Source organism: Gymnoscopelus microlampas, assembly GCF_963454915.1.
Source record: "Gymnoscopelus microlampas genome assembly, chromosome: 20".
NCBI lineage: Eukaryota > Metazoa > Chordata > Actinopteri > Myctophiformes > Myctophidae > Gymnoscopelus > Gymnoscopelus microlampas.
In genome coordinates this window covers 14,623,589-14,639,551 of record NC_139957.1, presented here as the reverse complement: position 1 = coordinate 14,639,551, position 15,963 = coordinate 14,623,589, and the positions used below count along the sequence as shown (strand labels likewise).

Below are 15,963 nucleotides of genomic sequence, written 5' to 3'. Positions count from 1 at the left end.
CATAGTAAGTTTCTGTTTAAATATGTGGCAGGTTTGTGAGGGGGGCTGTGTGCGATTTTGTGTGTGTAACAGGTTGCCTCTATACACAGGCAGATGGGGGGTCCTGTATTGAGGGTCAGGGGGCAGATGTGTTGGAGGCAGGCCTGGAATTTAATCACTTTAGGGGCAAAGTTGACTTGACCTTCGGTGTTGTACATTTCTTGAGGGCACAAAGGCCAAATAGCAGGGCAGGAAGGTCATCAAATAAAACAATGATTTTTAAGTCCACGGAAATAATGAATTCATTCAATTCATCAAAAGTCTGTTTGTATCACAAAATATTTATTATTTACAAATTACAAGTATTTAAAAAACTTACGAGTGCTCAGCCCTAGACTGGATTAATTTGAAGATGTGGAATCAGGGGGATTTAAGATTTCAGAATCTCAACAAAAGTCTAAAACCTCAACAGGAAAGAGAAAAGGGTGAAATCAGCTGAGGCAGTGTGGGCGGGGCATCAAGGCCACTTTGACCTCAGGGCATATCATTGTTTGAGTGGCAGAAAGCCAAAGTGAGGGGCCACACCAGTGACCATGGCCTTCATGAAATTGAATCCTTGCCCTGGTTGGAGGCTGGAGCCCAACCTCACCACATGTGTTGCTTGGACAGAAAGTCCAGGATCCAGCCACACAGCTGTAATCTATAAACGGCATTCTCAGATAGCAGTCCTCCTTCTCCAGGTGGGAGAGGGAGGGCAGTGTGTAGTATTGTGGCCATGGCGTCGTCTGTGGATCTGTTTGGTAAGCGTGTTGGTGGGGGTCCAGGGTGGGTAGTATCCTGCTATTGATCATCTCTTTGACATGCTTCTATTCTCAACCTTCCTTCTCTTGTTTCCGCTTCTTGTTGTTTGTGTTGTTTGTTTCTTGTGTGTGTGTGTGTGTGTGTGTGTGTGTGTGTGTCTAAATAAATCCCTAAATATCTTGTCATGCATTGTAAATATTTTCTATGGCGTGTCTGTCTGTCTGTACAAAGCTAATCTCAGAAACCACTGGACTGATCAGCACCAGTAGTATGTCTTGTGCAACTGTCAGTAGGCAGTACAGTTTTTGAAATATGTAACTTTTATTGTCTCCGCCAGGAGACTATGTTTTCGTTCTCGTCCTTCCGTGTGTCCACCAAGCTAACATTGGTCAAGCTTCACGTGACACGTGACAATATGTTGAAAGGGTGTGCTTTGATTGGCTAGCGAGACGCATGATGAAATAGAGACCTATAAATAGGTGTGAGTGAGGTAAGACAGGATTAATCAGGAACAGTACTGGCGGAGACCTGTGCTCCGAGGAGCACATTTTCTAGTTTTAAAATTGAAGTCAATGGGGCTCAGATTGAGCTGAAACATGTCCTTGGGAGATGACTGACATCATCAATATTCCAAAATAATTGTAAAGGCTATGTGCACGCGCCTCTGCATTGTTATTATGGAGTGGCTTTGTAAAGTGCCCAAAAACAGATGCAGAAAGAAAACAAATGGTTCACATAACAGACACTCCAGAATCTGCAGAACTTCGCAGACCTTCTCCATCATCAATATGATGTGAGACAAGACATCCACATGGAAGCCACACCGTTGGACCATGTCTTGTTTACTTTGTATATCGGAGGTCAGATTGTATTTGGCTTAAACCTTGCCCAAGGTGACTGATGTCATAATACTGTAGTAATCTAGATGTCTGACTCTGAATGTCATAGACTGGCCATGTGGCCACACTTTCTGCAGTGCTGCACCGAGCGCATGTAGCCTTGCACCAAGACATCGACTGGGTCTGTGACAAGGCTTGAGCGCACGCACCTCTCTAACTGTATTCTGCAAATAACCACTGGACCAATCAGCACCAGATTCTTTTGTGCACACTGCCAGTGGGCCTAAGAAGTACTGCACACATTCTCTCTCTCTCCTCTCAGATCTTGTGGAATACCGTACGTGGGGTATCCTGAGCTCCACCTTCACATCTTCTCAGTTATTTATTCAAAAACAGCCAGTTCTTACTCGTTGTGATCAACAAAGCACTGGAGCAGCTGAGAAGATGTGCGATGGTAGAGGGAATAGGGGTATTCTCTAGCTCTCTCTCTTTCCCTCTGCTCTCAGATCTTCTCGTGGAATATGTGGTGTATTCTGATCTCCTTCTTCCCATCTTCTCAACCATTTCTTCAAAAGCAGCCTGTAGTTGCTCACTCTGACCAACAGAGCCTTGTAAGCGTTGCTCACTCTGACCAACAGAGCCTTGTAAGCGGGGGAGATGAGGCTAAGCAGATCCTGAGCTCCATCTTCCACTCTTCTCAGCCCGTTCTTCAGAAACAGCCAGTAGGTTCCCGCTAGAGCCAGCAAAGCCACAGAAGCTGAAAAGATGAGGCTAAGCAGTATCATGATGCCTATGTTTCCGGGGCTGTGTCCTAGCACCATGGTTGGGTTGTCCCACTTGGCCAGAGCGCTGTCATAGTCCAGATTCAGAATGTGCTGCGGGAGGACACGCACTCCCACGTAAAGCCTCTTCACCCTGCGCAAGGCACGGTTCTGTACGACACATCTGTACGTACCAGCGTCTTCTTCCTTAACAGGGTCCAGTACTACTTTATCCAGCAGAGGATTTCGCCAGTGACTAAATAATGTGTCGTCAGAGGTGATTATCCCACGGGCATAACGCCATGACACCCTCCATGTATGTTGCACCTCTGATGCCATGCCTCCCATCACCTCTCCTAAACAGTCGATGACCAGCCTTTGTCCCGTGAACTTGGTGACTGTCCTGAGTCCACACTGCCACGTCTCCAGGCAAGTTACTGTACGCACTCGACAAGTACCGTTATATACTTCTCCGGTTCCTTTATCTTTCTGACACAGTGTCTGTGTTTTCAGTCCCAGGCCACATGTGGTGCTACAGGGAGAGCTGTCTGTGATCACCTCTGCTTCTACCTCCTCTTCCACTGTGGAGTCATTGGATAGCGTTGAGGGCCCCTCGGGTAAAGACTGAGGTTGGGCAAGAAGATGGAAGAAGAGGAAGAAGAGGAGGATTGGAAGACAGAACTTAATAAGGCACATGTTTGATGTCACTGGGCAGAGACTCCTCTACACACATATCTACTACTTACATAGGCTGACCAGAGCTTTGGTCTGACGTCACACACAACACAAACCCGCTGAACATGCGTGCCTAACAATGCCGATTTGCATCATTGCCAGGGGTTCTGTGCCGACCTGGAGGATGTCACTGCTGTTCTCTTTTCCACTGACATAAAACATAACAGCAGTTTGGTTTCATTAATAGTGGATCAATGTGTAGGTGTGTGCACAATGTAAGATATGTACATTTCTACAGCAGACCAAACCTACTTCACATCCTGGCACTAATGGCTTTGAGACAGGTATTGAGGTAATTGTCTCCGCCAGGAGAGTTTGTTTTCACTTTCCGTCAGCCAAGCAAACATTGGTCGAGCCTCACGTGACACTTGACAATACGGTGAAATAGTGTGATCTGATTGGCTAGTGACATATAACGGGCTATAAATACATGTGTCACTTTGAAAGAGTCTTTGCCTCTTTCAAAGTGAAGTAAGACAGGAATAATCACGAAATGGCTGAGAAATGGCGGATACTGTAACAATTGGATAGGACACTTACACAGACAGGACAGATAGGACACTTACACAGACAGGACGGATAGGACACTTACATAGACAGGACGGATAGGACACTTATACAGACAGGACGGATAGGACACTTATACAGACAGGACGGATAGGACACTTATACAGACAGGACGGATAGGACAGTTATACAGACGGATAGGACACTTGTGTCATGTTACTATGACACAGACAGGACAGATAGGACACTTACACAGACAGGACGGATAGGACACTTACATAGACAGGAGTGATAGGACACTTACACAGACAGGACGGATAGGACACTTACATAGACAGGACGGATAGGACACTTATACAGACAGGACGGATAGGACACTTATGCAGACAGGACGGATAGGACACTTATACAGACAGGACGGATAGGACAGTTATACAGACGGATAGGACACTTGTGTCATGTTACTATGACACAGTAACATGTTCTATTTTTTGTAAGAATTAGAACATTCCCAACATTCCCAACACAAGTCTGCTGGCGGAGACTTGTGCTCCGAGGAGCACTTTTTCTAGTTGATTCTGTAATTGATTTAATGGATGCAGTTTGACAAATTGAGCATCTTAGTCACACTACTCGTTAAGCTATAGTAACTGCCATGGTAATTTGCTAAAATAGACAATGAGTGCATTACAGTTTGCCAGTTTTTTGTGTGTCCGTTAAATTGAAAACAGTAGTGATGTTTCCCCCTCACCTTCATCCTGTAAGAAAGTAGAACATCCTAGACTGGCCTCCAAGCACTACGATAATGATTAACTACACTAAGTACTCTGAAGGGGTATGTAACGGTGAGATCCCCAATTACCTATCCTTTGCACATCTATTTTGCACATGGATATTGAACTTATATTGATTGATTGATATTTGCACAGTACTTTGATAATTTGCACAGCATAATTGGCACATTTGTATTTGTCACAGCAAAGAAAGGCAGTCATGAATTGAATTGTTTATTGAATACATTTTAACTGAACATTTTATTGTTTCCGATTTGCTGAGATGGCAACTCAGCCAACGAGTTCCACCTGTGGAGAGATACAGTACAAACAAATGTTTGGTCGTGAATCATGATAGGCAAGTGCAATACATCTGAGTGCAATATACAAGCGCAACAAGCGTTGTAGATTTCCTATATTTGCTGCTTTTGTGTGACACTGTAGTATGATGAGGGCATTCATTTACGAAAAAACAAAAGGTGATGGAGATAGAGGGTTCTGCCCGACAGCAACAATATGTTGCTGTCGTATTGTAACGACAATATGTTGCTGTCGTAGTATTGTATGTTCTAGATCTAGATCTAGAATAAACCCCTTGACATGGTGGATTCCAGGCTCATTAGCTCAGCTGTGTATAAAACGCTGCCAGTTGAAAACAGACAGAGCTGTGGGTGGAGAGCTGGACACCACCATGCCAAGGGTGCTGTGAGTTTTTTGTCATTCTTTGTGTTGGTGAACACAGTACTATGCCTCTGTAGTCTGTACTAATTTCCAGCCGCTATAATTGGGCCAGCCTAACAGGGTACAACGAGTATTGCATAACAGGAGGGGCATACGTTTCAAATGGACGTCTGCCTAGTTTCTTGAAATCTCTGACACCTGACAAGACCAAAAGCTGATTGTTCTAAACAGCTCCTCCTTGGGCCAAAGCAGACATGCAATTTGGAGTTGTTCTTCAACAACTCCAGTAAATAAATCACACTTCTTCAGGGGAGTTGTCGGTAATCTTCACATCCACTTCCAGTTTATTTGTCATGAGCTTAACTTACCGTAATGGGGCTATTCTTCAAAACTGAGGGAGGATATACCTATGAAGCAGAAACAATGTGAGGATATTGTTAGAGCCCCCTGTTTCCTGGAAGTCTGCCAATGTTTTCATATTAGTCCATGAACAGTTTATTATCAGAGGGAATTTGGGGTCAAAGGCTCTTTTCTTGTGAAAACGTAAGTGACGGGAGGTGTCAGATTCTTCTAAAAGTAGAAAGGTTACTACTGTGCATGAGTATCCTGGGGTTAATTAATGTGTTGACCACATACCAGCAGCTATGGCCTTGGTTCAATTCCATCCTTGTGTGTTTTACAGGCCCCTCCCATCGGCATCCTGGCTGTCTCTCTTCCCTGTCCTGTGTGGAAAAAGAAAAAAGGTCAGAAAGATTGATAACAGTAACTGGTTCAGTTCCCAACAATGATAGGAGGGAGTAATCCTATTGCTAGTGTTACCATCCGATACCATTGCCAAAGTGCCCTTGAGCAAGGCATAGAACCTCATTGCGTGTACGCTTACTGCACTTTACACACTCATATACTCACCTCACTGACTTCATACACACCTCGTACTAAGGACCGCACTGGAAAGAAGCTGTCAGCTTTTTTGTGTTTATCCTTTTGATTATGGCGGGCCATACACATGTGTTGTTGCATACGCATATATGTTTTACATGAGCAATAAAGATGTCAATCAATCAATCAATCAATCAATAAAAACAAAAACATTCTGGTCCAGGAGATGTGTTCTTATCTCTTATAAAATGCCCTTGTGCTGGGGCAACATGCTGTATGTGTGTGCCTGGCATACATTTGTTTATTACTGTGGTGGTCTCTCATTTTGTGCACCATATGATGCGATTTCATCTTTACGGATCTGTTTGAACCACGCCAATCAAATCAAATAGATCTTTGTGGATCAGTCTGCAATTTGTAATTGGTCCTAGAAAAGTAATCTAAGCTTAACACCAGAAATGTCTTGTTTATTATTGTCATCCTCCTATAATTTGAGAAACCTCTGTCTGTAGTGCTTGGTGAGGCCAAAAACTGCCCGATTTTCCTCAGTGGCTGGAGCAATTGATCTGAATTTGCACACAGCCATTGACCATTACCATGTGCACATAACAGCGAAGATTTCACCAAATCTCAGCTGTTTATTAGCGTTTTTGTGTAAAAGAATGTCGCCATGGTTACGGGGCTGCCCAGCAATGGGACGAACCGCCTCCCGGGTTGCCAGATCATGTGCGCATATCCCCCCACGGATTAGTGTCTCTAAATGTATTGATGAACTGAATACACAGGACCGCAATGGAAACAATTAGCCCCTTGGGCTTTTTGTGTTATCCTTTTAACAATCATTGTAAAATCTGTACTATTTGCAAACTGTTAATAAAGTATTCAATCAATCAATCAATCAGTCAAATTAATTTTCACTTTGAAAGTGAAATTCAGACCGTCTCTGAGGAGAATGGGGTAAGATGACCCACCCCCTGTAGGTAGAAAACTGTGCTGTCATGTGACCTTAAATCTAGTAAACATCCATCATGTACTGTACACCTGGCTGTGAAGTTGGGAAGCACATGGGGAAGGTAGAAAGCATTCTTTTACAAAAATGTTTTTTTGCTGGTCAAAGATTTGTACACGTCAGGCATAATGACTGTTATATCAAAGCAAATTTACATAGGTCTAAATAATATATATCATACATGTTTGTGATTTGCCAATGTATAAAACCATGGGAATAATTTAGCAAAGAAATTGCTTGAAGTATTATTCTAGACTATTTTGTCTAAAATGGTGGCTGTTATGTGGGGCAAAATTAACCAAATGCTCTGGGTTAAGTTGGGCCAATTATCGTAATATTAATCACTATATTCATACGTTTGGATTATTTATTTGCTACCCAAACTATGCTGAATGACCTTTCATTTGGATGAATACACTAATTTAAGAGAAGTTTTCAATATTGTATTAACAATTGCAAATAAAGTAAGGTTTTGAATAACAAACTTTATTTAATTGGTTTTATATTGTTTGAATAACCGTTAAGAACAGAAATAAGACTATTTGCAAAATGTATATGTGTTATTAAATGAGTGTGACATTATTTGTTTGAATTTAAACTTGAAAAATTAAAATTTGATGTGGGTCAACTTACTCCTTGACTTGGATCAACTTACCCCTAACCTGGGGCAATTTGAGCCACAGCATCACTTTTTTTTTAGAAGTCATATTTTTATGACCCGTTGTCATAGATGCTTACCCATCATTTCAATTAATAGAAGACATCCTGAAATAAGGGTAGATAAAATAAATAAACGAGCAGACAAAATTAGCACTGCAACACAAACTGATAAATGTTTGTGGGGTTCTCTCTCTTGATTGGCTGAAATAAAAAAATAAAAAAGAAAGAAATCAAGGGACAACTGATACATCCCAATTTATAAAACAGAAATAAATAGATAGTGGCTGTGACTGTATGATTGCTAGCATGAACATTTAATGTACAGTGTTTCATTCATATGTGTTGAGCTTCAGCTTGAGTCATGATTCAGTTCATCTGTTCTGATTCAGTTCATCTGTCATATTTACTATTGTCGTTAATGTCCTTGGCAGGAAAAAAAAAGTTAAAAAAGCGTGTTGTGTGGGTGGAGATGCTCTCTGGCCTGTAGTGTCTCAGGTTGGGTCCTGAGTCCCTCCACATGAACAGAGGGTGAGCAGGATGATGTAGATCCTTAAGGATGCTCTGTGCTCCTTAAATAAACACTTAAGTGTTCCAAAAATAAACAAAACAGCTGGGCGATTCTGTCAGGCATGTGACTGTGTCGTTTGATAACGTCTGTGTTTGGACGTATGTGAATGGAACCAAATGGACCCGTGGTTCCATTTGGTTCCATTTGTACCCTCTGTTGTGAACCCTCTGCTTTCAACAGCAGAGCAGCCATTGGAACCTGGCAGTAGGTTTAGTTTGATCATCAGGCAGGCAGGTGTGGATGGTGATCCATCTGCGGGACAACCCTCCTCTCCATCTCAACAGCTCAGTTAGGAGCTCCACATCTGCCCTATAAGTGAGATCAGACAGGATCTCATTTCATGTCAAGGAAGGACCCCCACATTAATATTGTTGCTGTCGGGGAGACACCACTCATCTCCATATTCTAACTTTTTGTGTTTTTTCGTAAATGAATGCCCAACTCATGCTTCAGCATCAAAAGTAGCAGATCTGCAAGCTCGAAACATGGTATGAAGCGACGCGTTTTGAGCTTGTAGATCTGCTACTTTTGCTATCCTGAAAAGTAACAGTTTTGGACATAATGTTGTTTCCACCCGACAGAGACGATATGTATTTGCCCGCGGATCACCATCTGAAAACATTTTGTGCCAGGGACCACATTACGAGATTTGTGTTGTTAAAATGTTTCAAGTATAATCAAGATTTTAAACATTTTTTCAATATCTTTTGAAAATAGCAGATCTACAAGGTCATAACGCGTGACAACTGTCTAAATAGAAAGGAAATATCTCTGCCTAAAGGCTGGTCTAAGCACAAGTGCTTCTCTCTGTGCATATAGCAGTGTGCCCTGTTTGCTCAAGACCACACCTTATTTTAAGACCACTAAATCGTGCACGAAATCGCAAGATAATTAGGTGTTTAGACAATGTGAGCGCTGGGCATAAAAATGACAACCGCATTGGTAGCAAAATAGTAATGGGGGCGGGGCCCTATGTGTCACCCAAATCAGTTAGTGATTATTTGGGGAAAATCTGACACAAGGTTTGTGGTTAGTGTCAATACAGTGACTTACTTTGTTTGGTGGCTCTCAGACAGTATCTCAGCAACCGTGAGAGAGAGTGTGTTTTTGTCCTTGGAGTCCAGTAGCTCTTTGACCTTCAACAGAGTCAAGTTCCACTGTCCCACATCAGGGTTCTAACACAAACACAACAGGGAGGTCAGATTATCCTGGATCATTGTAGCTGAAAGGAATAGGAGTCTGAAAAGATATATCACAGTTTAAGATAAGATAAGATAAGATAAGGTAGCACTGTTATAATGCTTATAGAGCACCGAAGTCTGACATCACTGCCGCTAGAGGCCGCTATTCCCCTGGGTCACAGAGTTGTTTTTTCTATTGAAATTCCCCATAGAGAAATCTTAGATTGCGTCATATAAGAACTGTGTTACAAAATAAACAAATCAGCCGGGCCATTTTACTCATAATGGACATGAAGCATCAGCTGACGGTGAAAAATTACTAATTTATCCAAAGAGTACGAAAATATACATGTTTTTATCCAAACACAGACGTTATCAAACGAATCGCTTGGATGATTTGTTTATTTTTGTAACACAGTTCTTAAGTGACACGAGCTCTATGGGGATTTTCAATAGAAAAAATACTTCCGTGACCCAGGGGTGACGTCAGGACTTCCGTACTCTATTGTTGCAATGTGGAAATTTGATCATCGTAGCATAAAGGAACATGACACATAGTACAATAAAATAAAAGATATACAGGCTGGGGAGTGGGGACTTCACACAATCATGGGCCGTGTGTGTGTGTGTCTGTCTCTGTCTCTGTCTGTCTGTCTGTCTGTCTGTCTGTCTGTCTGTCTGTCTGTCTGTCTGTCTGTCTGTCTGTCTGTCTGTCTGTCTGTCTGTCTGTCTGTCTGTCTGTCTGTGTGTGCGTGCGTGCGTGTTACCAGGTCTGAGAAGGTGGAGTGAAGTAGCACAGCGTCCTGGTTGACTCTTATACCAACATCATTATTCCAGGTCTTCTCCAACTTCCTCTGGTTACTTTGGACCAGGTGTCTAAGGTACACATGACAAATATTCTGGTACGTTTCATCCACTATCCTCTGAGAGTGAGAGTGAGAGTGAGAGAGAGAGAGAGAGAAATACTGTATTTATTATAATGGAAATCTTTTTTTTTTAATCTAAAGTGAGATTAGCCATAATTTTACCATCTCAATAGTGTTTAAAATGTAGTAGTATGTACCTTATACTGATCTAGATTATTAGGAACCTTATTGAACAGTTGTTTCATTGTATCGATCAGGATTAATATTTGTTTGTCATCTCTCTTGAAATATGTCTTCAGGAAATTCTGGGCGAAAAAAAGAGAGAGATTTTAAACACAAAAAAGCAATGTTGCATACCTTATTCGTCCCGGTTATAGTAACCATCACAAAAGTCTCCATTCATCTATTCACCCTAAAATGGAGTATTGCATTATTACTGCAATCAACTCTCTTTTGATGTTACATGACACAGCTTAACCACGCAAACATTTGGTTTGAATGAAAATAGCTGATCTACAAACTCACAGCGTGTCGCATTACCACCAGTTGTGGTGAGCTTGTGCATTTGCTATTTTCGCTATTTTTGAAAAACGTGAAAACCTTGAAATGTTTTGGATTTTGAGCAGACATTTTGAAACATTTTGAAAACTTTTGCAAGCATGACATGCCCAAAATAGGGATGCCAGGTTGAAAGTGGTTAAAACAAAATTTGAATAGCTCTCAAATAATTGTAACTCAAACAATGGCACCTGGAGACTGAATAAAAAATAATAATAATAATAATATATATATATATATATATATATATACTGTATAGCAGCAAACGTTCAGTAGGCATGTACTGTAATCAAAGAACAGGCCTGCACCTGTGAGAGAATAATACATCTTTGAACAATACAAACAGCTTAGCTACCTCTGCTGTGCCACCAAGTGTTTCCATCAGAACCTTTGAAGAAAAGGTCTCCATGTCCTCAAGCACTGACAGTGTTTCCTCATAGGGATAATGTTGAACACCGTTGCCATGATCTTGGACATACAACCTGAAATAAAGTTACATTTCAAAATCATCACAGCTCTTTTCCCCTCATGTCATTATTATTGTTGTTGTTATTAGTTGAAGTAGTAGTACACTGTAAAATCTGGAGAGTTAACTTAACTCAGAGAACGTAAAAGTGGACCAACAAGGGTACATTTTTACTGTCAGAGTTCATCACTTTAACCTATTATATACTTTAGCCCCCCTCCCCTTTTCCCTCAAAAACAAATCTCTTTTCACCATTGTCACAGTTGATGATTTAATTAGCATGATTTGGTTAAAGTACTCACTTGAGTTCCTTGCAGGTTTTCAAGGTCTTGATGAGGTGCATTGCACCTGTCAGGCTCATCTTTGTTTGTTTTTCCAGGTTCTTTGTCTCAGCAATGATGTACCTACACGATGAGTGTACATTTGTAGTCAGATAACCGCTAACTGCTATCTTTTCTATATTTGTATTCGTTTTTATTTCTTGAATGTTTCTTTATCCTTTTCTGTTTGAACTACCAAGAGCAATCTACCAAGTCAGATTTGACCGATAAAATTGTTCTGAATCTAACAGAGCAGTGGTTCTCAAACATGTTTATATCGCGGACCCCCAAATTGATATGTCGCGGACCCCTATAATATATTTGTCTTCATATTTTTTCTAAAAAAGCTGATCGACAATGTATGATTATGTATGAACTGCTGTTACTCTGTCATGCATAAAATAACACCCAGAGGAGGGAGGGGTGGATTGGAAGGGAGTTTCCCTCCCTCTCCCTCCCTTCTTCCCTACTATACAGTACTGACTGTGTAGCATGCTTTCGGTTTCGTGTGCTGTCATTAGAGTACTTTGGCCAATGTTGCCCATGGGAGGGCAGGCAGTTGCCCTGCACATGCATGAGCGTATGCAGCTTTCCCTGACTTTTGATCAAAAATAGTCATTCATGCAGACAAAAACAGGTACTTTTGTGTAGTCCTCCCAAAGAGTTCACAAAAGCACCTGTAACACAATCAGGTGCAAGAGTTCCTACACAAAAGCAGATGACATGGTGCTAGGATGAATCATTTATTTTTAATTCAATCTCCAAGTGACATTGTTTGGGTATTTTAGTTTGGGTTTAAGAATCAGTTTGGGAATTAAACCACTAAAATGTATAATGGACTCTCACCTCTTGACAAACTTGTGCAGCTCTTGGAAACAGACTGTCTTGACCTTGCCCATTAGAGTTGGACTGATTTCCTCTGCTCGTTTGAGGTTTGCATTAGTGCACTACAGAGAGGATGTGTCAAGTTGAAGGATAAGGATTAGTTGGTTTTGTGATTTAAAGCTCGTTAGCTTGAGCTAACAACTGGACAGAACATTCAGTGGCAGTTAATCATTCTATTCATCTTAAATATCAATATAGTATAAAGATATTCACTGAATTTGTACTGCTACAATTTTTCACTCGCAAACTTTACATATAAATCACAGGTTATTCCTTATGACACAATAACATTAACAATAACATTGATATTTATCACCACAAATCTGTCTGATCTGATGTACAAGACTGTAGTATTGCATCAAAATAATCAGAAAGAATATTAAATACCTGAATTACATCCACATATAGTTTGACGAAGGCTTCATCATCTGCAGAGAGATCCGTGTTTCTGTCAGCATCCTCATCCTGAAGGATTCTCTCTAGTGACCTGCACATATCCCTCTATGGACAACAAACAAAGTGACTCATACAATGGTTTATAAACTGTATAAACACAAGTTGTTCATTTACATTCAAGTGTGTACAGTATCTTCACTCCGAGTCAGACAAGATCCTAAGCTATATCCACTGTACCTGCAAATTGCCCAGGAGTTTGTCCTGTGCCTGTAGTGTCCAGTCTGTCAGCAGGAGTAGGTCCAAGTATTTTCTCAGATCCAGGACCTGGATGCCAGTGTGTCCCAGAAAATCATCACTGAGACAAAGAAAACATCACAATATCACACCATGCTGCCTCTGCAACTGTTCAGATAAAATACAACTTGGCAGTGAGAAGAGAAAGAGATAAAGAGTAAATTAAAATTGTATGCATTTCTATGCGTGTGTCACAAAACCAGAGTGACAACAAGAGCCATATACCTCAGGTATGTATGTAACACCCAGTCGAGAAGTGTGAACCCCTCCTTTGTCGAGGTGACGTGACTCAGTAGGCTGTGGAGGTGGTCACATGTATGGCGGTGGTAGCACTCAATCAGGCACCCCAGTAACTTATTATTCTGTGTGAACTGGGGAGCCAACTTCTGAAGCTCATTAACGATGGTCTCCTGCACAATTGATAGGTGCTTTTCCAATGTCATGTCACCCCCTGTTGGCAGCCTGGGGTAGTGCTTGTTTAATGACTCTTGCATGTGGCAAATTAGTTTTCTTTTAAATGAATTGTTATTGTTGTCGAACACAAGCTGCATTTCAGAGCAGTGAGGATCCTCTGTATCAGGAGGAGTGTTTGAGGCCTTCTTCGTATCAGTATTACCTGTGTGGTCTTGTATGGTCAAATAACATGAATGGTGTTAGTTTTCAATAAAGTACAAGCAACATATGAAATATATTAAATGCATATTTCTAAGTTGCAAATGTGGAACATTTGTCAGATGTATGCGTTTTGCTGTTCATTGATTTGCGGATGTGATGATGTCCAAATGTGTTCAAGATATTGAACCTTATACAAACTACCTGTTACTACGTAACTTCAGTGTTCAGGTTCTGATAATAACTGCACAGGAGTCAAGAATCATTCTAAGCTTGGTTTATTAGGACAGGCCTGTCTGGGTTAGTAAAATGTTAATGTCCATCCACAGTGAGAGAGGCTTACATATACAATTCACTTCCACAAGCTCCTCCTTCCTACACATCTGTTATCCATTAAAAAGAACAAAACACAGATCTTTCCATTGTGGTCACTCTTGACCCTTTAAATTGACCTTTACTCAGGTCTAAGTCAAATTACATGGAATTAGCTGGACACTGAGCCACTTCACCTAGACAACTAGACATTGTCTCAGGAACATCTCCATTATACTTCACAGAGAAGGAAGAAAGCTTTAAACTATATAATTGCAATCAAATATACTATCAGTTAATAATACATACTAACACTGCCCAATCCTTTACAATTTAGACTATACGCCCCATCTTCCCCATAAAGTCCATGTTTGATGCAGTAGGTAGACTTTCAGTAGACTGAAACGTTTATGAATCAACACTATTTTCAAGAATATTGCTTATTTCAGCTTATTTATAACTATGAAAAAGCACATTTGCACTGACAGTAATGTTTGTGCATATAGTTTACAAGCACACCACAATAACAAACCAAAGATCTTACCATCTACCATGTTGTCATCTAAAATGGGTTTGCTTTCCTCTGTCCTCTGTCTCTTTCTCTTAAAAGGCCACATGGTTTTTCTCTTCATGGTTGAACACATCTGTTGCAGCAGGTATCTTGTTCTGAGAGCAGTGCAGCAGCAGTATGATGTATGAACTGTTACTCTGTCAAGCATAAAACAACCCCCAAAGGAGGGAGGGGTGGATTGGAAGGGAGTTTCCCACTTCTTCCCTCCTATACTGTCATGGGACTACTCTGGGACTACTGCTTTCGGTTTCATGGGCTGTCGTGTCATTGGGGTACTTTGGCCAGTGTTGCCCACGGGGGGCTGACGCCGCCACAGCGTTTTGAACAGTTCCATTAAGGGCAACTACCCTGCACCTGCACATGCACGTGCGTGAATGTATGCGTTGTCTGACTTTTGATAAAAAAAATAGTCATTCATGCTGTCAGACAAAAACAGGTACTTTTGTGTAGGAAGATACGTAACTCCTCCCTAAGAGTTCACAAAAGCACCTTTAACACAATCAGGTGCAGATTCTTGAGGAGTTCCTACACTGAAGCAGCTGCACGACACAACTTAGCCATTCATCAAGGTTCTGAATAAGGAGTTGTAGACTAAATTATTAATTAGAGTAACACTTTTAAAGCTTTTTTCATTTGTTGTTGCCCACAAGGTACTGTATAATTACTCTCAATCAAAGAAACCAATGTGTGTGTGTGTGTGTGTGTGTGTGTGTGTGTGTGTGTGTGTGTGTGTATAAAGAGCACCTCTGAACGCATGAAATGGAATTAGTGGAATTACATTTCTAGAAGTTTCACATTCAACTGTAAATTCTTCCATTTTAGCATGGATTTTTGATAAATCTGGGATGTTAAAGGAATATTTCACTTTCAAAAACACTTTGGGTAATTTTATCGTCTACTCAGGCTTTTGTGAGCCCCCAGACCGTTTTTAAGTTGCTTGATTCAGTATTATCATTTCTTTTATCTCAAGGATTCCCCCAATATTCCACATTGGATTAGGAAATGTTAAAAGAAAGTGAAACCAAGCATCCTTATTCTGTGCATTTCATAATAGGCAAACATTGTGCAAGAATAGATGACCATTCAGTGAAAATACATCTACAAGCTCACAACTTGCAACAAGTATACTGGATAGGGTTTAAGTGATTAAACAATTCACCCAATTTCGTTGTCCATGCCTAACCCACCTCAGACAGGTGGGTTAGGTGTTGCTTAAATGATGTAATATATTAGAGGAATTCATTTCCAAAGTGTGTTTGATCCTTTAAACTTTTATGATGGTGAACAGAGATGCCATGTTGACACTCGTC

General features: G+C 40.9%; 2 protein-coding genes across 2 annotated transcripts; both read right to left on the bottom strand.

The window, feature by feature from the left end:
* Nucleotides 1–2,095: 2,095 nt before the first annotated feature.
* Nucleotides 2,096–3,076, bottom strand: tmem81 (transmembrane protein 81; the record flags this gene model as incomplete). Its single annotated transcript, XM_084045884.1, has 1 exon — nt 2,096–3,076. One exon carries the CDS (start codon nt 3,074–3,076, stop codon nt 2,096–2,098), a length of 981 nt encoding a protein of 326 aa, XP_083902010.1.
* A 4,704-nt stretch (nt 3,077–7,780) lies between these two features.
* Nucleotides 7,781–13,782, bottom strand: LOC311035955 (exocyst complex component 3). Its single transcript, XM_084044472.1, has 10 exons — nt 13,384–13,782; nt 13,102–13,219; nt 12,856–12,969; nt 12,430–12,530; nt 11,566–11,667; nt 11,153–11,279; nt 10,437–10,544; nt 10,141–10,296; nt 9,246–9,367; nt 7,781–8,501 (listed from the first exon to the last, which is right to left on the bottom strand). The coding sequence occupies exons 1-10, from the start codon at nt 13,707–13,709 to the stop codon at nt 8,366–8,368; spliced, it is 1,410 nt and encodes a 469-aa protein (XP_083900598.1). The 5' UTR covers nt 13,710–13,782; the 3' UTR covers nt 7,781–8,365.
* Between the last annotated feature and the right edge of the window lie 2,181 nt (nt 13,783–15,963).

Coding starts and splice junctions, on each gene's coding strand:
- LOC311035955 (XM_084044472.1), bottom strand. CDS start 13,709: ATGCAGCTTGTGTTCGACAACAATAACAATTCATTTAAAAGAAAACTA. Junction 13,220..13,383: donor GTGTTACATACATACCTGAG/GTATATGGCTCT, acceptor TCTTTGTCTCAG/TGATGATTTTCTGGGACACA. Junction 12,531..12,855: donor TATATGTGGATGTAATTCAG/GTATTTAATATT, acceptor TCCTCTCTGTAG/TGCACTAATGCAAACCTCAA.